At 34.1% G+C, this 27,398-nt stretch overlaps 1 protein-coding gene across 1 annotated transcript; it reads left to right on the forward strand.

Annotated features, from left to right (window-relative positions):
- Nucleotides 1-17,593: 17,593 nt before the first annotated feature.
- Nucleotides 17,594-18,028, forward strand: LOC145952333 (uncharacterized). Its single transcript, XM_083064679.1, has one exon. It carries the CDS (start codon nt 17,594-17,596, stop codon nt 18,026-18,028), a length of 435 nt encoding a protein of 144 aa, XP_082920805.1.
- The last annotated feature ends 9,370 nt before the right edge of the window (nt 18,029-27,398 follow it).

Genomic DNA, 27,398 nt, shown 5'->3' on the forward strand with positions numbered 1-27,398 from the left:
TGGTTGAGAACTTCTAAAGTTAAGATTTTGGGGTTTTCGGGATTTTTGAGAAATTTTGAGGAAATTCTTGGATTGTGGTTGCATGTGGAAAATGAGGTATTTTTCTTGATGTTTGATGGGAATGTGACATTTTGGCTGGATTGCATGCTTGTTTGCTGTTAAGATTTGCAGGTTTTGAGTAATTTTTCGAACTTGGGGAAGTTACTGATGAGTTCGCACTGGGCGCTGTTCTTCGCGCCGGGCGCGCGACCACCAGGAGACTCTGTTTAGGCAAGCCCGCCGGGCGCAAGGCTGTGTGCGCTGGGCGAGCTTGCAAATGGGGGTCTCTGGTTGGCCCGCGTCGGGCGTGACTCGAGCTGCGCTGGGCGCGATATCAAGAGTAACATGTTTTTGGGATACTTGGACTGCGCTAGGCGCACTTTTGGACTCGCTGGGCGCGGAGGCTCCTTGGGAGTCTCTGCCAAGGGCATGCCGGGCGCAATTGTGAATTGCACTGGGCGCGAGACCCTGGTAGGTCTCTGCCTTCCCCACGCTGGGCGCGGGTTAGGCTCCGCTGGGCGCACGAGACTCCTTGAGTCTCTGCCAGACAGGCGCTAGGCGCAATTTGGAATTGCGCCAGGCGCGGGAGAGCCTTGGTGCTCTCGGGTTGAGTCGCGCTGGGCGCAACCTCGAGTGCGCCGGGCGCGCAAGGAGATGATGATCTATAGGATGTTGACTGTTGAGTTGTGCCGAAATTGTTAATCAATGATGTTATATGCTGAACCAAGCGAATTTGATGAATATGTTGTGATGATTAGGGGATAAAGCTGAGATAAATATGTTAGTTGTATTAGAGGTGTATTGTTGAGCTGGAATCAATGGATTAATAAGAGAAATTATATAGTATAGCGGAATTATAGACCGTTGGGCTGAATTGTAGAAAGTAATAATTTTGTTGAATTGCTGTGTTGTGTTGTGCTGTACTATGCTGAGATATGCTGGGTTGGGTGATATTATAGCCGCTAAGTCGGTGCTGTTGTTAGCCACACATGTGGTGCTGATTCTAACCGCTAAGGCAGTGCTGTTGTTGCCGCTTTGCGGTGCCGTTATAGCCACTAGAGTGGTGCTGTTGTTGCTACTAAGCAATGCTGATATTGCCGTATTGCGGTGCTGATATTGTTGAGTGGTATAAGCTTTACAAGTGTGCTGATAACTGTATCTGTTGTTATTTATATTGACATTTATATAATTGTATGCTGAATTTTAATTTCACTAGCTTACCCTTTTGTTGTTTTCCATGTTTTTGGACTGCGATGATCATACTATGTATGGGAGCAGGGCAGGAATAGATGTGCGTCTTGTGGTGAGGTTGGTGGACCTTGCAGCTGTTTTGCTTGGCGATGTTGTTTTGCTTGTGGCTACGTGGGATAGTAGCATTTGGTTGTATTTTTCTTTAGTGCACTTTAACTCTAGTCAGACTGGAACCTTGTATATCTATATATTCTAGATCATATATTCATATACTTGTTCTATCTGTCTGGTGTTTCTAGTGTGCTATGCCGGGCGTAGTGACCAGTCGGGTCGTTACAAAAGTTACACCGGTGTCGTTTGAATCCTCCTATATATATATATATATATATATATATATATATATATATATATATATATATATATATATATATATATATATATATATCTTCACCACTTCACTGCAGTTGATTTATTTGCTATCCCAATTCAATCAACCATATAACTGCAAAGAAGTTTTAATATGTTTAGATAGAACCAACCTACTATTTCCTTGAATTTTTTTAGAAAACTCAAATTATCTAATTCACAATTATTGAAGAAGCTGGTTAAATTCTGTCGAAATAAAAAAAAAGGAAGTTAATTAATTTAATTTACATTTTCCGTAAATTTAAAACATTTTTTTAAAATAAAAACTGTAACATTAATGAGACTTTTCGTCTAACAATTACTTGGAACAATAAATAATGAAAAAATTTAAATTATAGATTTAAATGGATGACATAATTTAAATCTGCATATTGAAATTTAAATAATAACAGAATTTAAATAAAATTTAAACGGATATCAGAATTTAAATAATGATAACCATAATTTACAAATAGGTAATAGAATAACGAACCAATGTGGCTCAGTAGTATATATCATTCTTGGATACTATGTTGCATGGATATTGTATGGGACAGGTGTACACTTTTTAGAAATGGACACGCCTCAGACATTTTTGACGAATCATGTGTATTAAAATTAGACAGTTTTCATCGTGAATATCTATAAAAATTCACTTGTCTTTATTATTTGCATGAATACATCTCAATCTTATATAATATTTAATACTCGAATTCAAAATCTTTTTTAAAAAAAAACAATAAATCTTAATTAAAAAATAAAAATAAAGAAGGGAGGATTTAAGATTTTTTTTAAAAATAAATCTTAATAAATACTAAAATAAAAAATAGAGAATTTGAGATATATTTTTCGTAAAAGGAAAAATCTAGATAAAAATAAAAATAAAGAAGGAAAGATTTGAGATTAAAAATTTTTTTGATAAAAATAGAAACAAGGAAGAGAATTGTTCTCATCTCTTCTTAACCTACACGTGATAGAAAAGAAATTTTTTTAATATAAATAGAAATAATGAAAGTAGTATTCAAAATTTTTTAAAAAAAAATTCTTATTATAGAATGTGATATCTCTTAATAATTTATTTATTTTTAAAATTTAATAAATTATTGTTATATTAATATATAATTTTATTTATCATATTATTTATATTATATATTATATATTATGTCATCTTATATTTTTTGATTTTATCATATCTTGATATTTGTGTCCATATCGTATCTTCGTATCGTGTTTGAACATGTGTTACATATCTCTGAGAAATGGTGCAGAAGAAGAATCCTTCACTTGAAGCTACTTACAGTACTTTTCTTCTCTCTTTCCCTTTTCGTTTCTGTTTTTCTTATTATTATTTTCTTCTTCCTTTTATTATTAGAAGACGTTTTACGATAGCTATTATTTTCGAAGATTTAGCGCTTCCTAATAAATTGATGGTAAATATGAATACTAACAGTTAAATACTTAAGATAGTAAATAAAAGGTTAAATGCTTATTTTCGATATGAAGACGTTTTACGATAGTTATTATTTTTGAAGATTTAATCCTACTTTAATTTTTTAATATTAATTTGATTCTAAATTATTTAAAAATAGATATCAATACAGGACTTTCATCCAAATTTTATAAATAATATTAAATATTGATGACATGTGAAGTAAATGCATATTAGATATTCTTTCTCTTCTTCTTCTTTAATTCCACTATCGATCTCATCATCAAAACCCTCACCAGAATCAATGGTGGCCCCACCGCCGATGCCGGAATAGACGCCAGCAGCGTCATGAAGAAAAATGGCAGAAGGAAATACGCAGCCACTGTCAGCACCGTCAACCCGGTCCCTCCCGCCCTCGCGTATCCCCATCGAGGATTCAATAAACGCCGTCACCGGAGAGGTCCCGAGCAGCGAGCCCACCACGATGGACGTGGCGTCGGACATGAAGGCAAAGTATTGCCCCTCGAAATTCCCCTTCTCGTTGGTGAAGCCGGCGAAGCGAGCCATGGAGAATGTCGACGTACAAAAAAGTCACCACGGCCTCCCAAAAATAGCCTTTGTTTATATTCTTAAAGCTCAACGCCCCCGCGGTGGTTTTTATGGTGTTAACATCGACCACCTTCTTCACAATAATATATATATATATATATATAAAAGATGTTTTTGCTTTAAGTAGAAGGCCTAAGATTACTTATTAAGTGTAGACACCTAATTTCGTTTGAACTCACAAACAAAAGAATAAACTTCTAGCATGAAGAAAAGGAGTTCCCGAAAGTCTATAAATAATATGATATGACATCAGAATACCCAAAGCTCAATAAAGGTGATTTAATAGTCCGAAATGGACTGTTCTGAATCTAGAAGGGGCTATTTCAAACTACTAAAAAGGCTTAGAAACCCTAGTTTGGAATGGGTCATTCCCAGTCCAGAACTGAATGTTCCAACACAGGTTGTTATGAGTAAAATTCAAATCTAGAACGGGTCATTCTAGATTCAAATTCTACTCTTAATAGTTTAGTCCAGAACAGGCCGTTTTGGTCAATTTTGATGTCTATAAATAACAGCATCAGACACTGCTCAAAGGGCCAGAAATATTATCTACGAAGTCCTAGATAACTCGAAAGTTCTCTCTCTCCATCTCCTTGTATTTCTTGAGATTTGTGAGACATACTGTAGTGTGAAAGATAGCCAAAAAGTACCTAAGAAATATCCTCATTTGAAGGTCCAATAAAGCTCGATTAAGAGGTATTTTAGTCAATACTCTTCTCTCTCCTCTATCTTCTCATTTTAATAAATATCGTTCTAAATAAAAGGAACAACCATATAGACGTCTTAGGGTAGTTTGTGTAATTTTTATTTCATGCATATAAACAACCATCAATAAAGGGGATAAGATATTTAAAATATTATTTATCATTATGCTAACTTTGTCATAGGGTATCGATTTAGGGTGTTGTGAGGGTGTTCAATACCTTCCATACACGTAATCAACTCCCGAACTCGATATTGGTTATTAAGGCCATTATTGAATTTTCAAAAACTTTTTCTTTCCAACGTTTTGAGTAAAATATCGGTAACGACTCCAAGAACCTATTTTCAAAACTATTATTTGAGGATTAGTCTAGTGTCTAGACATTCATCGATTAATGAGATTTTTAAAAATTGTAGTCCAAATCATTAGTCATAAGATTCATAATTTTTCGGGTTACGACATTTAGGAGATTGAGAGGGTTTCAATTCATTCAATCAATTTTCATATATTATAGGCAAGAAAGTAGGAACTTTGTTTTAGAATTTTTGTAGTTAGTTGTACTTAAATAATAAAAAATCAATACCTTTCCCATGTAATTTTCAATTTTGCGTAAACATTAAGTACAGTATACAACTTGTGGATTATCTATTTATTTATTTTAAAATTTTATTAAATATACATAGCATTTATTATTATTATAATATTTTATATATTATTTAAGACCCTTAAAAAATTAATTCTTCTAATCTACATTCAAAATATATATATATATATATATATAATATTATATATTAATAATCATAAATATTAGAATAATAGTAGAACGAAAGAAATGAAAACATTACAATACTCTTCTCCTTTAAGGAATTTCGTCATCAAAATTTACTAACCATGAATGAGATAGGATATAATTTGATGAAATTCTCAAGTTGCTTTCCATGGATTCGTGACACTTATGAGTTGTTTGATACACGAAATATTTTTACATTCTTGAGAATCTTAAAATGATAATTTTAGTTTCCCATGTTTGATGACTATTTTAAAAAAGAGAGATTCTCAAGAATATAATTTTCTGTCCCATTTTTCCACAAAAGCATTCCCATAGGAGGGATGATAATCCAATTTTCCCAAGTTAGAGGGAAAGTTTTATCTATATAAAAAGATCATAGTATCCTTTTTAAAACAAAAAATATTTCTTTCTCTCTCTCTCTCTCTCTTATTTATATTTCTCCCTCTCTTTCTTTCTCTCTCTCTCTCTCTCACTCCCCCTCTCTTTTCCTCTCTCTCTCCCTCTCCCCTCTCTCTCCTTCTATTTCTCTTTCTCACTCTTTGCCTCTATCGCTCTCACCGCCCCTCTCCCTCTTTCTTGCTCTCCCCCTCCCTTCTCTCTCTCTCTCTCTCCCATATCTCTATTTCCCTATGTTTCTTTCTTGTATATTATTATTTATTGATCTTGTTAATTTTAATAATATTATTAAAATCTATTTTGTTTCTACATTTTAATGGTATTTGTTAAAAAAATTATTTTATTTTATTTTATTTGGATGAAATAAAATAATATATTTTTATTTTTCTTAATTATAATGTAGTATTTTTTTTATTTTTTTGTTGAATTCTGTATTTAAATAATTTTAATAAATTTTAAATATATATATATATATATATATAATGAGTTTCTTTTAATAAAAGATATTTTTGTAAAAAATATTTATAAACCTAGGAATATATTATTGCAATCAAACATGAAAATCTTTAATTCCTAGGAATCATATATGAATATTCCAAGGAACTTTTATGAGTAATCAAACATATTTTAGTTATTTCCAAGAATCATGATACTCAAGATTTGTAATTCCTAGGAATCATGATTCTTAGTATGAAAAAATTTCTCCCATACTAAATGCCCCTTTAAATTGAAGTTGAAAATGGTGGAGAGACAAGGGATAAGGTGCCCACTCTTCAAGGAATAAGAGATAAGTAAGAAGTAGATGCACTTGCCACAAGGAGAGTTTCCTTGATGAAAATGATTAAGGAGAGAATTCTCCTAAGAGACCTTTGAGAGAATTTGAGAGAGAATTAAGAAATATAATTCCCATAAGCTTTAAAAGTGACGCATACATCAAGGATTTAGGCTTATATAGACAATGGAAACTTATGAAGTAAGCTAGACTAACCTAGGTTCAATTTGAACCATGATAGTCTAACCTTGGTTATAGGCTAGGTGCCTAATTTGAATTTGAAATTCAAATCTGGCCAATCTTAGGTTTAACCATGTGCATCCATGTGCTTCTAGATCTAATGAAGTTATAACTTAATTAATTTGCATGCTATGTAAGTTGCATTTGAGTTTGATTTAACTAAAGAAAAATGCTAATTTTTTACGGAAACAAGTAAATTTCTAACGGATTTCCCGACGGATTTAAATTTGTCAGAAAAAGTGGCGTCGGAAAAAAAATCCGTCAGAAATAATTTAATCCGTCAAAAATTATATTTTTTAATTTTAATAAATTTATTAATGTAACAATCCTCATATTTGGCCTTTTAAAGGTTCTATTTCACGACATTTCACTATTTAGCATGTTTTATCCTTACTTGCGCAATTTCTGGGAAACTTTCCAAAAGATCACCCATCCCTGTACTACTCCAAGTCAAGCACGTTTAATTATGAAGCAGTGTTTAGAAACCTGGATCGGACTGGCCAGTCAGACCGGTTGAACCGGGAACCGGTGGTCCAGCTGGTTCAAATCTTAAGTTGGATCGGTTATGCATTCGACCCGTTTTAAAGCGGATTGAACCATAATTTTTTTTTTATAATTTTTTTAAAAGACCACAAACCACAAAAATAACAATGAGAATTGAATTTGTTAATGAAAGAGCAAAGAGTCTTATTAAGCATAATAATAACTACTTATTCTAATATATTTGTCTATAATATATGCAACTTAAATAACTTTTATAATATATTATTAATTCTAAATTATATATTTAATAATATAATATCTATGTAGATATTACATATATTATTTTGTAATATCAATTGTAATTAAGCATATTATATATATACATATTATTTATATTTTTAATTTGTATTAATATACAGTTTAACATGCACTTTTTTATGTATTTTTTTTATACAAAATAAAAATAAAGATAATTTTAAATAAGATAAAAATTGAAATTTAAAATAAGATATGAATTTATTAAAATTTATAAGTATAAAATATATTTAACATGAATATTTTTTTTTAAAAATTAATAAAAACTGAGTCATGCGGTTCAATTAGTGACCCACCAGTTTAACCTTTGACCCACTGATCCAGTACCCTAACCAGTTTGATGACCGGTCCGGTTTTTAAAACTATGCTATGAAATTCTAATGAGTAAGCTACCGAAATGTATATATATATGTTGTCAGTGTAACTTGTATAAATTAATTCATTTAAGTCATCCTTAAATATATAATCTCATACTTGTACTATAATAATAATATCTAATAATTTTATTTTATGAATAATAATAATAATAATAATAATAATATATTTAATTATTTTTTATTTATATGTACTTACTTTTATAATTAACATCTACTTATTTCTATTTAAAATTATAATTTAAATTATTTAATTTTATAATTTATAATGATAATATAATTTATAAAATTATAAATATTTATTTATTACATACTTATAAATTAAATTTTAACATTTTAAATAAATTATTAATTAATTTAATATATTTATTTACCTTAAATTAAACATATAAAATTCAAAAAATGTATTTATCCTTGTTTTATTTTCTAATTATCAACCATTAATAAAATACTACCTTAAAATATTATCTAATTATATCATAATATTCTCATATCAAATTTAAAACCATATATTAGTTATACAAAAATATTAAGATCATATAGTAAATTTTCAATAAGATTTTAGTTAAATAATTTAAAATAATTAATGTTTCAATTATATTGTTAATTAGCAATAACTTAATCCAAAGATAATTAATTTTTTATATATTAATTATTAGTAAAATTTAATAACTTTTAATTTAACAATTAATTGGATCGATGAAATTCAATACACCATGAGTTATTGGGGGGAATAACTTTACCAAGAGTTATTCTGTAACTTATCTTAAATCAAACATATAAAATTCAAAAAATGTATTTATCCTTGTTTTATTTTTTAATTACCAACCATTAATAAAATACTAACTTAAAATCTTATCTAATTATATCATATAATATTTTCATATCAAATTTAAAACCAGTTCTTACATTTTCGACAAATATAAATTTGTCTGAAATATTCCATCAATAATATAGGTTTTTCTACAAAATTTTTCTTATCGAAAATATAAATTTTCTGACAAATTTAATTTTGTTTTATAAGAATTCATCTTCGATTAATATAACATTTTGTATATATGATTTAAAAGTAAAGCATTTTTTAATTTTAACGGTTGGATTTAAAAAATTCACATTTAATATAAAGTTATTGAACGGTGTAATACTTAGTAAAATTTACATTGGTGTAATTATAACCCCCTATATATATATGTGTGTGTATATATATTAAATGTGACTTTTACTAAGTATTACATCGTTCAATAACTTTATATTAAATGTGAATTTGGTAAATCCAAACGTTAGATTGAAAGTTCATATCTCTTAAATTATATATACAAAATTTTAATCCAAGATGATTTGATACTTCATTTTTATAAAACAAAATTGATGTAATATATTCATTTCAAAATACACTAAAATATGAACACTTTGATTACCTTCTAGTTGTTGTTCAATTTTAACAAAATTTGATATACATGTATAAAGTGATATGAACTTTCAATTTAACGGTTGGATTTACAAAATTTACATTTAATATAAAGTTATTGAGTGACGTAATACTTAGTAAAAGTTACACCGGTATAATTATAACCTCCTATATTATATATATATATATATATATATATGTAATTTTAAGCTTATTACTTCTATAAAATAAAAAATTTATCTTTTTTCTTCTAAAATATAAAACTACTATTTATGTTAAATAAACTAATATATGCACTAATTATTTAATAAAAAACTCATGAAACACACAAATATGAAAATATTCACAATTGAATTTGCTTACTATAGTTTTAAAGGCAATATACTAACATCTCTAAGTAGTTTATAAATAGTTAAAAATAAATATTATTTATTTAAAATAATTGTTAAGATCGAAAATATTAATTTTAGAAGGTTTAGATATATTTTGGTCCTTATAAGATGGGTGATTTTGATTTTGGTCTTTGTAAATTTTTTTCTTTATTTTTCATCCATGTAAGATTTATAAAGATTGTTTCCTACTTGTAAAATGAGTAAAATATATTTTTTTTATTTTCATCCCTCTAAAATATAAATTCACTATTTTGATTATTTTAAGGTAGATAAATAATATTTATTTTAAAAAACAAAAAAAAAATTGAGGTGTTAAATATCAATACAATAATAGTACGTAATTATTGTAGGTGACACCTAAGATAATTGTTTATCTTTTTTTTTTAAAAAATAAAAAGTAGTTAAAAATGATTACATAAAAAATAAGAATTAAAAATAAAAATTTCAATTTTAGAAAATGAAAATAAGAATTAAAAATAAAATCAAAATAAGAAATTAAAAATAAGAAATTTTTGACAGAATTATATTTCCGTCAAAAATTTTTGACGAAAATATAAATTCGTTAGAAATTTTGGACAGAATATTTCGTCGAAAATTTTCCGTCGAAAAGTTTTTGTCGAAAATTTTCGACGACTTTTTATTTTCTGACAGAAAATTTCTGACGAAAAATTATATCAGAAATTTTCGACGAAAATATAATTTCGTCAAAAAATTTTGTCGAAAAATATAAATTTTCCGACGGATCCATATCTGTCAGAAATTTGGTTTTTCTTGTTTTGGACAAGTCCATGTGTGCCCACTACATGGTCGATCACATGACTTATTTCAATCAATTCAAATGTTACTCTAAGGCTCAAGTTAAATTGTACCTCCTAGGCCCAAAAAGAAATACAAGATTGGTCATGCCTCTTCTATCATTCCCTCCCTCTTGAAAAGGATATTCCTCAACTCCGTAGGTTTCTCATCCCTTATAGAACTTGTAAATAGTATAATGTTGGATCAAAAGACAGTCTTAGATCCTTCCAGTTTTAAGTTTTGTTGTTACCAAACAAAAAGGTTTTTGATCAAAAGAATAAGTTTTCAAAATGACTAGGACAAATCTTCTACTAAGATGCAACTCATCAGTAAGACAAATATTTGTATAAGATGAAAGTTGCATTATGATGATTCTCTTACTAACTAAGATGAACCCTTAGTAATAGAAAGATATATGTATTAAATCTTTAGCATTTATGATCTCTAAACAAGGAATTGGCTATGTTTGAAAGCTTCCTTAACAAATCGAATTTAAAAATACTTCATTGGTACCAACATTTTACAAAAAGAAAAAGAAGGCATGCTTTGTGTCAGAAAAGGACAAGTAGATCCCTACAAACATGAAAAGTTGCAGTTAAAAGTTATTTCATCACTACCACATCCTGACACACGCATAGTTCTACCCACTTGGTACCCAAAAGGTGATAAGTAGCTTTTATGATTAGATAAGAAGTGAAAATTTGGTACAAGTACTTAATGCAAACATTCATTACACCAACAAACATTTCTCTCCTCAAGAAGCAAATTATGAAGATAGATGAAGCAAGCCATGAGAGAAAAGCTCTAGGATTTGTAATGATCATCTTTATTGAATCCCTATAAAAGAAAGTTTGAATTTTAGAAAAAGTCACAATGAAAAAAATAGAAACAATCAATTGAAAATTCTTTGTAAAAAGTCTTTGCACTTTTGTTGTATCACATTTTGAAAGGAAAATGAAGCAACTCTATAAACCTTTTTAACTTTGATCTTGGAAAGGTTTTTTGTTTTTGTAAAAGAATACTCAAGTTTGAGCCTAGAGAAGCTTATCTGTAAAAGAATACTTAATTTTGAAGTTTGGAGAGGCTTTGTGTAAAATAATACTTGGATAATTGTTTGAAGAGACAAGTCAAAGAACACATAAGATTGAGCCAAAAATGACTTGGTAAAGAATACTTGTATCTTGGATAAGATAGTGGAACTTGATTTAGTTCGATCAAGAACTAAACGTAGTCTTGATGGTTGAGATAAACTAGTATGAAAATACCTTGTGTTCTTACTATTTACCTTTTTGTCTACACTTCTTATTACAATGTTATTACTATTCACTATTTCATGAAAATGTGAGCTTTTGAGTGACACTATTCAACCCTCATTCTTATGTCTCTCTTTTCTCCATAGTTTGGTATCAAAGCTCACCATTTGACAGGGTTAAGCATTTAATAGTGTTAAGGGAAATGATTCTAAGATGGAAAGCAGTGAAGCTTAATACCTACTAGAAGGATATTTTCTTATAAGGCCTCTAACCTTTAACGGAGAAGACTACCCATATTAGAAGGACAGAATGGAAATGTTCATTAAGTCCACCCAATATCAACTTTAGATAACAATCACAAGAGATGATGTTGAAGCAAAGAAAGCAAAAAGCGAGTACATGTAGGATGACTACAACACCTTGCAACTCAACACAAAAGTAAGATATACAACTTGGCTTGCTCCGTATCTAGAAAAAAATAACAAATTCTATAGTTGCAAGATTGATAAGGAGATGCGGGAAGCTATTAGGGTAACTCGTGAAGGTATTGAAGATGTTAGGCTTAGATGAGTCACTACTCTTTAGAGGCACTATGAGTTGTTCTCTATAAAAGAAAACAAAATCATTGATGAAATGTTTGAAAGATTCCAAACAATTCTTAATGGCTAAAATCTCTGGGAACTGAGTTCACTAAAGCTTAGAATAATCTTATATAGTCTTCCAAATATTTGGGAACCTAAGGCCACCGCGATATCAAAGGCTCGTGACCTCAAAACTCTTACTCTTGATGAACTGTTGGGTGCACTAAGAGTTCATGAGGTTCATATTAACAATAGAGAACATTTAAAGAGAAATGAATCTATTATTTTAAGAGCTGGTGAATCAAGTAAGAGAAGAGAGAAAAAAAGGAAAGTTCTAAAAGTAGAATCTAAGCTTAACGGCTTAGATGATAGTTTTGAAAAATTGAAAGATGATGAGATATCTCTTATGTCTAAAACATTTAAGAACATGTTGAAAAAGAAAGGATGTATAAGAAGATTCCACAAGAAGAAGGACAAACTTAGAAAGCCTATTCAGGATGACAAAAAAGAGGCAATATGCTATGAGTGCAAGAAGCCTATGAAAATTAAATGTCCTTATAAAAATGATGGACCAATAGAAAGAAGGCCAAGAAAAATTTGATGACCACTTAGGAAGATTTGGATAGCAACAACAATAATTTAGACGAAGAAAAAGCAACACAACGATAATGACAGAACAAATAAATTCAACAATTTCATTCCACAATCCCATTTAAGAAATAAATATAAACCATAAACTAAACAAGAGCTCTTTATCCTTAAGTTAGCACTATTATCAATGACGGACCTTTTATGGCTCCCCCAAACTTTTTTTAAAATATTTTTTTGGTATATATATTCATATATATATATATATATATATATATATATTCATTTTATGAAATGATTAGTGAATGATAATATTTTTTTTATATTTTATTATCATGCATGTTTATTTTGAGTAGAAAAAATAAAAGATCTTGTTATTTTTTAATTAATAAAAAATTTAATTTATATATAAAAAAATTAATTTAACACCCCCAAATTTTTTATTGATGTTTCGCCACTGATTATTATATATATATATATATATATATATATATATATATATATATTAATCTAAAAAACAAATAAATAAAAGATAACATTTTTCTAATTTAAGCACATTCTATTGATGATCCAATACATACCCCTCGACTATTCAAGCACAATCTATCGGTTTACACTAAAAGGACCCTTTTACATAAATATTATACTAATTTTATTTTTTGTATTTAAAAATATAAATCGACTTAAGACATCGCTTAATTACTAAAATGCTTTTTATAGGTAATGTTTCTATGACGTTCACTTGACCAAACGGTCTCTTATTATTTTGTGTCTTGTACCGGAAGGATCCCATCGGCCACGTGGGTCGGCCACGTGGACCGGCACGTCATGTCCTATCAGATATTGACGCAAGCCAGATGTCATTCCGGCTCGGTACAGGACCGAGATCCACATCTGTCTCATATCGGCTCGGCCAGATGCCGAACACAACGTCTCGGCCATCCTGTATCGGCCCGGCTGAAAGTCATTAGAGTAATTGGAACAGCGATCCCGATTAATAAGAGAAAAAACATGATTAAGGTGTAAGCCTGATTAACATCGTATTACCTAATTTGGTAAGTGTCAGAAAAGGCCCACTATGCTCAGGCCGATGTCACGTGTAACGAGGTATGTCACTGTTCATTTATTACCCTAGAAAATCGTGCTTGTCCTGACTTGAGCGTCTGAGTGCCTTTTGCAGGTACCTTTCCCCTCTGAAGAATCCACCTGAAGCTCTCGTTCGGTCCTCTCACACCCCAGAAGATTACGAGTGTGCCCTCAGACAGGTACATTTTGGCGCCCACCGTGGGACCGAACCGATAGCTTTTGGAAGAAACGGACTGAGCACTACCACGAAGAGACGTTATGGCAAAGACAAGGAGAACACACACTGAAGACCACCGATCCGAAGATGAGCACCAATCTGAAGCAGACAATGCCGAGACGGTTGACGAGACCAACATGGCCGAGATGCTACGTCAACTGAAGGAGGAAATGGCCGCCATGAAGCAACAACGAGAGAAAGACGCTCGTGAGATGGCCGCCCTGAGGGAAGAGAACGTCGCCCTGAAAAACCAAAATAGAGATCCCACGTGGAAACCCTCCGAGCCGACCCACACCCAGGGGTCGTTCCACTCGCTCGGACATCACACTTCTCTCCCCCACACTTCCACTATCGCCCCAAGGAACCACGCCTCGGCTGCTCAGGTAACCGGCCGACCCGCAGACATCCCATTGACCGGAGCACACCGAAACCATTTCCCCTCAAACATCACGCAGTCCTCCCTGCTTGAGCATTGGAAGTCCTTCCCAATAGATAAGTATGACGGGACCACCGACCCCGACGAGCACGTCGACATTTTTCTCACCCAGGTTACTCTAAGCACCACCGATGATGCCGCCCTATGTCGTATCTTCCCAACATCTCTAAAAGGAAGAGCATTGAGTTGATTCACTCGTCTCCTGGCCAACTCAATAAACTCTTTCAACACCCTCGCATCCCAGTTCACCATCCAGTTTGCTACCAGCCGACCCCACCATTTGACCTCCCTCGCGCTGGTAAGCATAAGACAAGAAAAGAAGGAATCCCTTCGGGCTTTCATGAGTCGATTCAACAAAGCGGCTCTCGAAATCCGAGACCTCAATCCGGTCGTCGCCCTCCATCATTTGACTACAGCCCTAAAGCTGGGACCGTTTGCTAACAGTATCTGCAAGAAACCCCCGTCTGACATGGATGACTTGCGACGCCGCGCCGATAAATACATGCAGATGGAAGAACTCAAAGAATTCCGCAATCAAGCCAGGGCGGAAGTATCAACCAAGGTCGAGAAGCCGGCTGAGAACTCCTATCGTAATCGTCCGAAGGATCTCGCCCCGAGAGACAAACCTATTCGAGGACCAAGGTACTCTCATTACACTCCTCTAAACACTAATCGATCAGCCGTACTAGACCAAGCACTCGCCTCAGAAGTTTTAGCAGTTCCGAAGAGAGCCTCGACCCCTCCGCGAGCCGACACGACCAAGTCTTGCAAGTATCACCGAAACCGGGGCCACTCGACTGAGGAATGTGCCACCTTAAAAGACAAGATTGAGGACCTGATTAAACAGGGACAACTTCAGCGTTTTGTTGATCGGCCTCAACCTTCCCGACACGATGACCATCGAATCCACTGAGACCAGCCTGACCGAGAAAGGTCCGACAGGCGATACTACAGGGAACGCAGCCGATCGAGGGGGCGACAAGAAGAGGAGACGATGACCCAGCCCCGAAGGGTTATCAATACAATTGCTGGCGGATTTGCAGGTGGAGGCTCCACATCCTCGGCGCAGAAGAGACACTTGCAGGCCGTCCCAGCCATACACGCTGTCAAACACCCTCGACGAAAGATGCCGGCTATCACTTTCACTGAAGCTGATTTTCAAGGTATCGACCCAGATCAAGACGAACCCATGGTCATCAGTGTCGAGATACACAATTGCATCGTTCGGAAGATGTTGGTCGACCAGGGAAGCTCGACAGACATTCTCTACTGGAACACATTCAAACAGCTCAGCATCCCAGAGACCGAGTTAGTCCCGTATAATGAGCCCTTGGTCAGATTTTCTGGTGAGCGTGTACAAACAAAAGGATACATCAAGTTATTGACCCACTTCTGCTTCGACGAGGCCGAAGCCCGAGACATTTCAATCAAATACGTCGTCGTACATGCCAACACGTCGTACAACATCCTCCTCGGCAGACCTTCCCTCAACAAACTGGGTGCAATTGTGTCGACTCCCCACTTAGCCATGAAATTCCCTTCGGATTCAGGACGAATTGTCACAATCCATGTCGATCAAAAAGCGGCGAGGGAATGCTACTTCTCCAGCCTTCAGCTACCCTGCCTCGAAACGGCCAAGCCTCATGGAGTAAAACTTGTACACGCAGTAGCACAAGAGCGTGATGTGATTGTGGACTTCGACCCTCGAATGGAGCAGGACGAGAGGGTCGAGCCGATCGAGGATCGACACCTGATTGTCATCGGGTCGACCAACCAACATGTAACTTACTTGGGTTCTAACCTGTCCGAGATGGAAAGGCATGAAATCGAACAAGTTGTTAGAAGAAACAAAGACTCATTCTCATGGCGGCCGGCTGACATGCCAGGTATTGACCCCAATTTCCTATGTCATAAACTCTTTGTGTGCCGAGAGGCCAAACCGGTTGCCCAACAAAAAAGAAAGATGGGGGAAGAGAGAAAGAAGGCAGTTGAAGCGGAGGTATCCAAGTTATTAGAAGCGGGTTTTATTCGTGAGATACAGTACACAACATAGTTGGCCAACATCGTCATGGTTAAGAAAGCAAATGGGAAGTGGCGAATGTGTATTGATTACACAGACTTAAACAAAGCATGTCCAAAGGATGCATATCCGTTGTCAAACATAGATCGGTTGGTTGATGGAGCAGCCGGACACAAGTTCTTAACCTTTCTCGACGCATACTCGGGTTATAATCAAATCCGTATGCACCCTCGAGACGAAGACAAAACGGCGTTCGTCACGGAATCCTCCAATTATTGCTGCCAAGTGATGCCTTTTGGCTTAAAGAATGCCGGAGCCACATACCAACGGCTCATGGACAAGATCTTCAGTGGTCAGATTGGGAAGAATATGGAGGTTTATGTAGACGACATTGTGGTCAAATCGGCCAGCTTACCTTCTCATGTCACCGACCTGGACGAGGTCTTCCACGCACTTCGGAAGCACCAAATGAGACTCAACCCGGACAAATGTGTGTTCGGTGTCTCGGGCGGCAAGTTCTTGGGCTTCATGCTTTCAAGCCGGGGCATCGAGGCTAACCCGGACAAATGTCAAGCTATTATTGACATGAGGAACCCGTCAAACTTAAAAGAGGTCCAAAAGCTGGCTGGCCGATTAACAGCGTTGTCTCGTTTCCTACCATGTATGGCCGAAACTTCCAGGTCGATCCTTGGCCTCTTGAAAAAAGCAAATCGGTTTCAATGGACGGATGAATGCGAAACATCTTTTCAAATTTTCAAGAAATGCCTTGGCACTCCCCCAGTGTTGACCAAGCCGACACCCGGCCGAGAACTAATCTTGTACTTGGTGGTTTCGGGAGAAGCCATAAGCGTCAGTTTGATACAGGAACAAGATGGCCAACAACAACCCATATATTTTATCAGCCGAGTGCTTCAAGATGCCGAGTGCCGATACCAACTGTTGGAGAAGGTAGCACTAGGGTTGATATACGCGGCAAGGCGCCTTCGGCAGTACTTCTAGAGCCACACCGTAGTGGTCCGAACAGATTGCCCAATCGCCAAAGTTCTACGAAAGCCAGAACTTGCCGGCAAAATGATGGCATGGTCGATTGAGCTTTCCGAATTCGACATCCGTTTCGAACCTCGGGGAGCCATAAAAGCACAAAGTTTGGCCGATTTCATCAATGAACTTTCGCCACTTGGCCATTTTGAAGATAATGCTTGGACCATGCATGTCGACGGATCGTCCAATCAGCAAGGAAGTGGTGCCGTCATAATTTTGGAAATCCCATCTGGTATCACCCTCGAGCAATCACTATGCTTCGGCTTCAAAACGTCAAACAATCAAGCAGAGTATGAAGCTTTGCTTGCCAGCATGCGGTTGGCCACTGAGATGGGTGCCACAAAAATCATGTGTTGGACCGACTCGAAAGTGGTGGCCGAACAGTTCAATGACAACTTTCAAGTCAAGGACGTGAACCTGCTGAAGTACTACCATATGTTCAAGGGGATGAAGGATCAATTTTAGGATGTACAACTCCGACACACACCACGGTGTAACAATGAGACAGCTGACCAGCTAGCTCGATTGGCCAGTAGCCGAAAACCAGGACAACTTCGGTCAACCATCCACTTGGAACTACCTACGTCAAGTATTCCACAAGAGTGCGTGTCGATCGAGGGACCGACAAGTTCATGGATGACCAACATCATAAATTACATCGTTAACGGTTCTGAACCGTCTGACCCGATGGAAGCCTAGAAAATCCAAACTCAAGCGGCACGGTACTCTGTCATTACCGGTGAACTATACCGACGGGGGTCCTCCACGCCCTTGTTAAAATGCCTCAACCAGCTACAGGCCGACTACGTTGTACGAGAAATTCACGAAGGAATATGTGCATCACACTCAGGCGCAAGAACTTTAGCTGCTAACGATAGCCACTTCGCTTTTTTAGTAGGTCGAGACGAGTAGAAATAAAAGAAGAGATGGGGAGTTGGTTCCATACAAAGTGCCAGGCACAACTGCCGAAACCCTTGCATCGCGGCCCAGCTGTTCGGATGCAACTGTGTCGGCGCGACGTTGAGCAGACGAAACACACCCATGAAAAATTTATCAAAAGGTAGGGTCACCCCTAAATCCCGAAACAAATAGTCGTACACAAAAAAGAAGTGATATTTACATTCCCCTCTGCCAAGAAAAATGAAATTCGACTCCCATGATCCATCATTCCGACACGGTTCGAAGAAAAAACCAGATGGCACTTCGTCATCTGGAAGGGTAACAAAGTTCTCCGAGTCGAACAGCAAACCAATCGAGTTCTTGTCAATATATCACGAAAATACACTACCTACTTCTCCATGCACCCACCTATAACCAGGAACTTCTATAGGGTCGAACCGACATGAAGCCGGACCGGCTCGGCGAGTATTGGGTCGGCCCTCAATCATCTCAAGAGAAAAAGCCTCCTCCACACTTCGTGACTGCTCAAACCCTTCCACAATTTCTACGCTAACCGAATTCTGTGTCGCCGAGTCCAAAGCTCCCCCTTGGCGAGAAGGCTCACGTGAACTCGTGCCAACAGAAGCATCCCTATTACTCCCAGTAGAGCCGGCCACGGAAACCCTATCCCCTACATCTATATCTAAAGAAGTCATCGAAACGTACCTTAATTTGAAGTCGGCCTCGGACAATAACTTGTACTCAAGGTTAATCTTTGCGTCAGCTCGGAGCAATCGCACAAAACAACCAAGTAAACACACTAGCATTTGGTCCCCACTACCTCCTATTTATAGCACTTTCCATAAACGCTAATCGTAACTGCTGCTTGCACGTGAACTGTCAGATCAAATTGATCCAACGACTCACGAGCCCCAACTCTTCAAATTCTTCTCATTATTAAGTAACCGTTACCAACCCAACAGTTATAACTTTTCATATTCCCACGTTCATTACCCAACAGTTACAACTTTTCACATTCCTACAATTAATACTTGGCAATTATAACTGCACACTTCAAACCAACCGTCACGACTGTCAAGACAATTTTACCCTTTGCGTCGTTACACTCCTCAAGGCTGGGGGGCTTGTGTACCGGAAGGATCCTATCGGCCACGTGGGTCGGCCACGTGGACCGGCACGTCATATCCTATCAGATATTGACGCAAGCCAGATGTCATTCCAGCTCGGCACAGGACCGAGATCCACATCTGCCTCACATATCGGCTCGGCCAGATGCCGAACACAACGTCTCGGCCATCCTGTATCGGCCCGGCTGAAAGTCATTAGAGTAATTGGAACAACGATCCAGATTAATAAGAGACGAAACATGATTAAGGTGTAACCCTGATTAACATCGTATTACTTAATTTGGTAAGTGTCAGAAAAGACCCACTATGCTCAGGCCTATGTCAGGTATTATAAATAGGTCACGCGTAACGAGGTATGTCACTGTTTATTTATTACCCTAGAAAATCGTGCTTGTCCTGACTTGAGCGTCGGAGTGCCTTTTGCAGGTACCTCCCCCCTCTGAAGAATCCACTTGAAGCTCTCGTTCGGTCCTCTCACACCCCAGAAGATTACGAATGTGCCCTCAGACATGTACATGTCTTGGTTTAGAACACTTATTTATTTAAAAGCTTTCTAAATAACGTTATCTATATATATACTCTTCTGACATAATATTCTTCATTTGAAGTGCTTATTTATTTAAATGTTTTTTAAATAGCACTATCTATTAACTCTTCTGGTGCAGTGTTCTTTCTGCTACATGCATGCCACAACCAATTGCCAAAAATTAGCTAGGAACACATTTATACGCTTATAATATTGTCTCATTGTGCATCACCAGTCTGACTGTATTAATTTTAAATTCGAGGCTGGTAATATATATATATATATATATATATATATATATATATATATATTAAATCATTTTGTTGAAAGGTAATTCATCCACTCTAAGTAATTTCATAAGCCAAAACTTTTGTGTATAGAATAGTTTTAAAAAATTAGAACTTAGCCTTGACACAACTCCTGGAAAATATAAATTAGTGTACCATTATTTGTATGGACAAGACAAATAATGCAGTTCAGAGTAGAAAGAAGCAATCAATGAATTCAAATATAATCAGAATTATGATTAATAAAACTTGTACAAAAAACCTAAAGACCACTTGACATTCTGTTAAGAAAATGATTTTTTTGGGATTCATATTCCTTAACTAGTCTAGCTAGAAAACCACTCTTCAAATTTAACATCTCTGAGTATTCTCATAAAAGATCAAACTACCGGATCTATAGTTGGATATGCTATTGATCTAGATCTGAATTCTGAATATGTAAAGCCTATTAAATAACTAAGTTATTAATTTATGCTATATAATTTTAAAAAGTATATTTTCACCATACGTATGAGAGATAGAACAGGAGAGATGATCGAACGAGTTAAGAAGCATTAAATCGATTTCTTAGACGCCATGAACATGATCCAAATCAATCAGTGCAACTAAGAAAGAAATGAAAGTAGAAACCAAAAGAACAAAGCAGCATGAATAGTAAAATAAACTCTGATTATATTATAGAATTGAATTTGTTGTAAACAAATCACTGTTTTTCTAATGTATATATTTGGGCCAAGGGGAAGTTGCCCGTCTTTATGGGTACAGACCCATTGGAGTGGATTGCTAAGGCTGAGAAATTCTTTGAAGTGCAAGAAATTCATCCTTTCCATAAATTGCAATATATATGCTTTCATGAGCATGGAAGGAGTGACAATGCGGTGATTCTACTTTTGGAGCCAAAAGAACCCAGATTTTGATTGGGATTCATTCTCCACATTATTGATCAAAAGATTCTTGGAGCAAGAAAAGAAAAGGGAAAAAAAGTTTGAAGATCAAGAATTGTGGTGGCGAAAAATTGGAGATTAAGAAGAGACTTGATGAGGTTTCAGAGATCAAGAAACTCGTTAATGAGATCACAACAAAACTAGGAGAAAAGGATAAGCTTCAGGAGGATCTTGATCACCTATTGTAAAAACAGGACTTGACAGAAGACATTGGCACCAGCAACCTAGTTCTAGACAGATTCAAGAAAAATGCAGAAAATATCAAAGGTAGTGAGTCAGATTGTAGAGGTGACCTAGTGCATTCTTGGAAAAAACAAGCGGAGTTAGCCACCTTTGATGGAAACATAGAACCTAGAATTAACATGAAGGGTAGCAGTCTAAGGTGTAACGATAACCCGTTGCAATTCTTGAAGTTAGAAAACAGAAATCGCTACAAAAATGTTTCATTTTAGAGTTGACCAAAAGTTGACTCTAAATAATAAAACTCGACATAACATTATATTTATTGTCAATCACTCGTTGATTTTTAGCTGACTCTAAATAAGTTGATAAAAAAATTTTTGCGTCGACTAAGTCGTTGATTACAATTTTATTTATTTTAATTTTTTATTGTCGGTTAAGCTGACACTATGTTGACATAACTTATTTTATTTTTTCTTCATCTTCTTTTTCTAACTTATCATTCATTCATTTTTATTTTTTAGCATTGTCGAGACTCGATCCTGGAACCTCAATGTGCTAAGTTAACTTGATAACCAACTGCACCATGACACATTATGCGTATATAAGATTGCAAAAATTATCTTTATCTTTCTCAAAGCATGTATAGTGTAAGAAAAGTCAACGTTATTCTTTAGATATAGCGTCAGCTTTTCTGACGCTAAATTTAAATTGAATTTAGTGTTGAAAAAACTAATGTTATTCTTTACACATAGCGTCAGCTTTTCTGACACAAACTTAATTTAAATTAGCATCGGAAAAGCCGGCACTATATCTAAATAAATATTGTTAGCTTTTTCGACACTAAACTTAATTTAGGTTAGTTTCGGCTATTCTTTACATATAGCATCGGCTTTTCCGACACTAATTTAAATTAAGTTAGTGTTTGAAAAGTTGATACTATATTTAAAGAATAGTCTCAACTTTTCTGACACTAAACTCAATTTAAATTTAGTGTCAAAAAACTCGACGATATATCTTAAAATAGTATCAACTTTTTTGACAATATTTACGTCAGCTATTAGTCGACACTTATTTTCTAAAACAATTTCAATGTTTTCTTGTACTAAATAGAGAAGTTTCAATAATCAAGAACAACATGTGGTGGGGAAGACCATTTTCTAGGCGAGCCTTCGTCATTAAACATCGTTGCATCTATGGATGACAACAGGACAATGGAGCCTAGGCAAAAGGAAAGTACCAGGGCAGCAATTGTGATTTAAGTTATACGAAGTCCACCCTCATCTCTACTACCATCGAAGTTGCCAGACATGGGTTTGTATGCAGTGGCCAAAGGGTTCGTTGTTGGTCCATCATGCGTAGACAACAAAGAGATACATTCTTTTAGAGTAAGTGATTTGACCCTGGAGGATGCGAAAGAGGAAGGGGTAGATTTGGAATTCTACAAAGTGGGTCCAATTGCCCAAACCTAAGAAAAAGTAGTATTTTAAGGGTGTTGTTTCACTTTAGTCCCAACTATACTGTGTTTTGATGCCATTTGTTTTTTGGTTTCTAGATTCCAACCTTCAGGTCAAAGTTAATTTCAAGGGGGTGGTATTGTTAAGATATAGAATAAAGGAAATCAAAATAGTTATTAGTTAGAAAGATATCATGGACTAGGCTAACACATCTATAAATAGGTTACTTGCTAGAGAAGAAGATTTAAATTTGTTCACATTTTTGTAAATTGAGCATTAGCTCTTTGTAAAGGGAAAATTCTTGGAGGAGATATTTCTCTCCTATATTTTTTATTCTTTTCAACATATTCAATAAAATATTTCTTTTCTTTTTCTTTCCTAATTCTTGGTTCCTAACATAAAACTTGTACAAAATCCTGAAGACCACTTGACATTTTGTTAAGAAAATGATTTTTTTGGGATTCATATTCCTTAACTAGTCTAGCTAGAAAACCACTCTTCAAATTTAATATCTCAGAATATTCTCATAAAACATCAAACTATCGTATAAAACATCAAACTATCGTATCTATAGTTGGATATGATATTGATCTAGATTCTGAATTCTAGGCTATTAACTAAGTAACTTATTTATTTATGGTATATATTTTTAAAAGGTATATTTTCACCATAACTATGAGATAGAACAGGAGAGATGATCGAACGAGATAAGAAGCATTAAATCGATTTCTTAGAGGACATGAACATGATCCAAATCAATCAGTGCAACTAAGAAAGAAATGAAAGTAGAAACCAAAAGAACAAAGCAGCATCAATAGTACGTAAAATAAACTCCGATTATATTATAGAATTGAATTTGTTGTAAATAAATCACTGTTTTTCTAATGTAAATAGAGCCAAGCCATATATGCAATCTTTCATCCATTGCTATGCCTCACTCTATAATCCTATGTGTAAGCACCACCCACCAACATAATGGGATGTCATTTCAACTATTTATTTTATATATAATCTGTGCTTGATGGAGGAGTTTATGTTTAGTTGTCCCTCAAGACAAAACTCAAAAAGCCTTCTTTTTTTATTTTATTTTATTTTATTATCTTTTGTTGGATCCACATAATGAATAGGGGCTTGGATTTCAACATCAAACTTCTCTTTTTAATGAAACCTAACTGCATTAAATATATTGGCTTAATTGCTCTACCGTTACTTCACATTTCTGAATCAGGAGACTAAACTGGTATATATTATTTAATATAGAGGCTAGTCTTCACACGTTAGATGTAGAGCCATTCCTCAGCATACATAACAACTTAAGCTACCACTTGCTAGTTGTGTCACATACATTGTATCCTTGAATGCATGTAAGTATATTTAGTAATTTAAACAATTATTATCTTTTCAACTATATTACATAAGATTAATTTCAGCTGCTAATAAAATAATTATTAATTATCAACATCGACACTTTTGGTTAGTTATTAAACTAGTAATTCTTTGCCAGCCTTCCGAAAATTAATTCCTAGAAAGAGGAAGAAAGTGTTGAAGTTGTGTCTTTGCATAGAAAAATGAATTTTATGTGGGTTGCAAAAATAATCAATGTATGTATTTTAACATTGGTTATAAAAATAACCAACTTACAATATTGTATTTTAAGTTTGTTGTTAAAGGACTAATTTGAAAAGGTTGACAATAATTATAATTAAGTATGCCACCGCATCTCGATTTACAACAAACAACCTACTTTAAAACAGGACGTGAAATATTAATTTTCACTAGTGTACTGGCCTACCATTTTTATAGCTTGATTTTTATGCAAAGTATAAGGCAACAATATTTATGCTAGAAATCTATATAAATAAAAGTATAACAAAAATTAGTAGGACAATTCCTCTAATCTATACTGTCTGAGTTTTATGTGATGAAACTGTTCGATTTTAGAAAAGATGAATTCAATATTCACTACAACAAAATGAAGTTTAGTGATATTTAATATTATTTTTAATAATAATAAAAATAGTTGCAAAATCATTTATCAACATTTTCACATTAGTTATTATATACAATAACAATTGTTCTAATGTTGGTAAAAATTCTTATACTGGCCAAGAAAAATGTGTATGTTTTGTGGCATTTTTTTTACTGTCATTTAATATTTTTTTGCTATTGTTACTAAAAGTTTAAGGAATGATTCATAACTTATATACTTTTTAATTATCTTATCTCTAATAAATGTGAGACTTGTAAGATAAGAGTTGTTCTCTACTTATATGTTCTTTAATATCCTTATTTTTAGTTGATGTGAGACTCGAGTTTTTCTTTAAGAAATGATTTCTTACTTATATACTCTCTCCTAAGAGATGAGGAACTTTTAGGGTGAGAGTTGTTCTCCTTATATAGTCTTATCTATAGTCAATGAGAGACTTTGATTTTTTTTTTTACCAGGATTTTTCTTACAAATTTAGAATAGTGAATTATGGATCTAACTCAATCTTACAAAACCAACTTATAAGATAAGAATTATCATCCATTTATATACCTTTAATTATCTTATCTCTAGTTAATGTAGAACTTAAGTTTTTTTTAATAAATAATCATCGCTAATAGTAAATTTTGATGTAATGTAAATATATTTTTAGTAACTATTATATATTAGTCATTAATATTTTTATTAAATAATAAAATAGGAATAATTAATTTATTATTATTAAATAATTCTCACTAATAATAAATTTTATTATAGCGAATGACTCCACCATATTCTCCATAACCAAAACATTCAAAATATGTTTCACTTGCCCTACACTAACTCCACCAAGGAAGATCTCACTCCCCACCTTTCTAATCCACTCAAGGATTCCCCTTGGCGTGGGGGGCGTTCTAGCGAAGCTATCATATTGGTATTGATATTGTAATGAACAAAATAGCTATACTAACCAAATTAGCTATACTAATATATAAAGAAATATCCCTTTTAATAATTATATCTTAATCTCCACATTTAGTTGATTATTATACTTTTTATTATTAAAAAATGTTAAAATAATTAAAAAAAAATTATCAAATCTAAGACTTAAAATCAAGACTTTGAGGTTCAAGGACAAACAATGACAGCAATTCAATCAACATTTTTTTAGTACTTTATTTTATTTTTAGATACAAAGTGTTTCCATCACACTGATTTAAGTAATTGACTTAAAATTCACAGGGATTGCAATCAAGGTCAGATTAGAGGAAAAATACTTTACTTTCAAAGTACCTGGAAAATGCATCGATATAACAACTTCTAGGGTACCATTAAGGATAGAAAAATCTTCTCGTATATGGAATCAAGGGTAATTAATTGTCTCGTAATTCAGAAATTGTCCTCTGAGGATTCTTCTTTAGAGCCCCGACTTGTGTTGTTCACTTCATGTCTTCAAAACAAAATAAGTGATAAGAAAATTAGCCAAATATAGCATAAACCTAAATAAACTCAACTCTACGCAAAATAAACTCCTTTTGAAAGCAGTAAATGCTACATAACCTATCTAATTCAGAAATCGATGAAAGAAACCAACTATGAGTCCCTAATATTGAGGAAATTGAACACGCAAGCAAATATGTTTAGACAATTAATATGAGAGTCTAGAGATACGAAAGAGAAGCGTTCAGATAAATAACCAAATTCCTTGTGTTTAGAGAGCAAACACAACATATAAATGAAGGAGCAGTGGAGTAGCCGAGAGAGATCAGAGACCTTAGGGAGAAGGAGTACAGAGAAATGTTAACACAATAGACAAGGAGGAGCAAAGGTTTATTATTCAAATGTTCATGAGAGATTTCAAAGAGGAAGAGCGTGGGAGTGATGCACCGATGCCGCTTGAATAAGGAAGTTCCAATACATTTAAGGATTTTGATTTAAGTGTACTTTTTGTTTAGGCCATTGGATTGCGGTAACAATGAATCGAACTAACTCAAAAATAGTTTAAAATTCGATATTAATTCGTTGAATTTAGTTCATGAATTAAATGAATTGAACTTAAACTAAAGATATATTGAATTTGATAAATATGAATCAAGCATAAGTTGTAGATAGTTTGACTTATTTGGTTTATGAATCAACTAGACATATGAATATATAATTTATATATGATTTTTTTATTTAAATTTGAAAAAATCTTCAGAACCTAGTTATAAGTTAATAATAATAAAAGAAGTGAATATTTTAAAACTTCATGATTATGAATTAAGATTTTTTTATTTTATTTTATGCAAGATGAAGTAGTTTTATTTTTTTAATAGCCTACCCCATGGAAACAAATCAACCGAAGGTAGGGTCGAAATAGAAGAGCATCGAATGTTGTCTGGTGTTCATTGCATTCCTAATGGCCCTTGAAAATTTGGAGGATTAAGTGCCTCCTAGGCCTAGTCA

This window comes from Cajanus cajan, chromosome 10 (assembly GCF_000230855.2).
Source record: "Cajanus cajan strain Asha chromosome 10, NIPB_CcT2T_4, whole genome shotgun sequence".
Lineage (NCBI taxonomy): Eukaryota > Viridiplantae > Streptophyta > Magnoliopsida > Fabales > Fabaceae > Cajanus > Cajanus cajan.

Bases quoted from the DNA above. Each gene is read 5' to 3' on its own strand.
- LOC145952333 (XM_083064679.1), top strand. From the start codon at position 17,594: ATGATGGCATGGTCGATTGAGCTTTCCGAATTCGACATCCGTTTCGAA.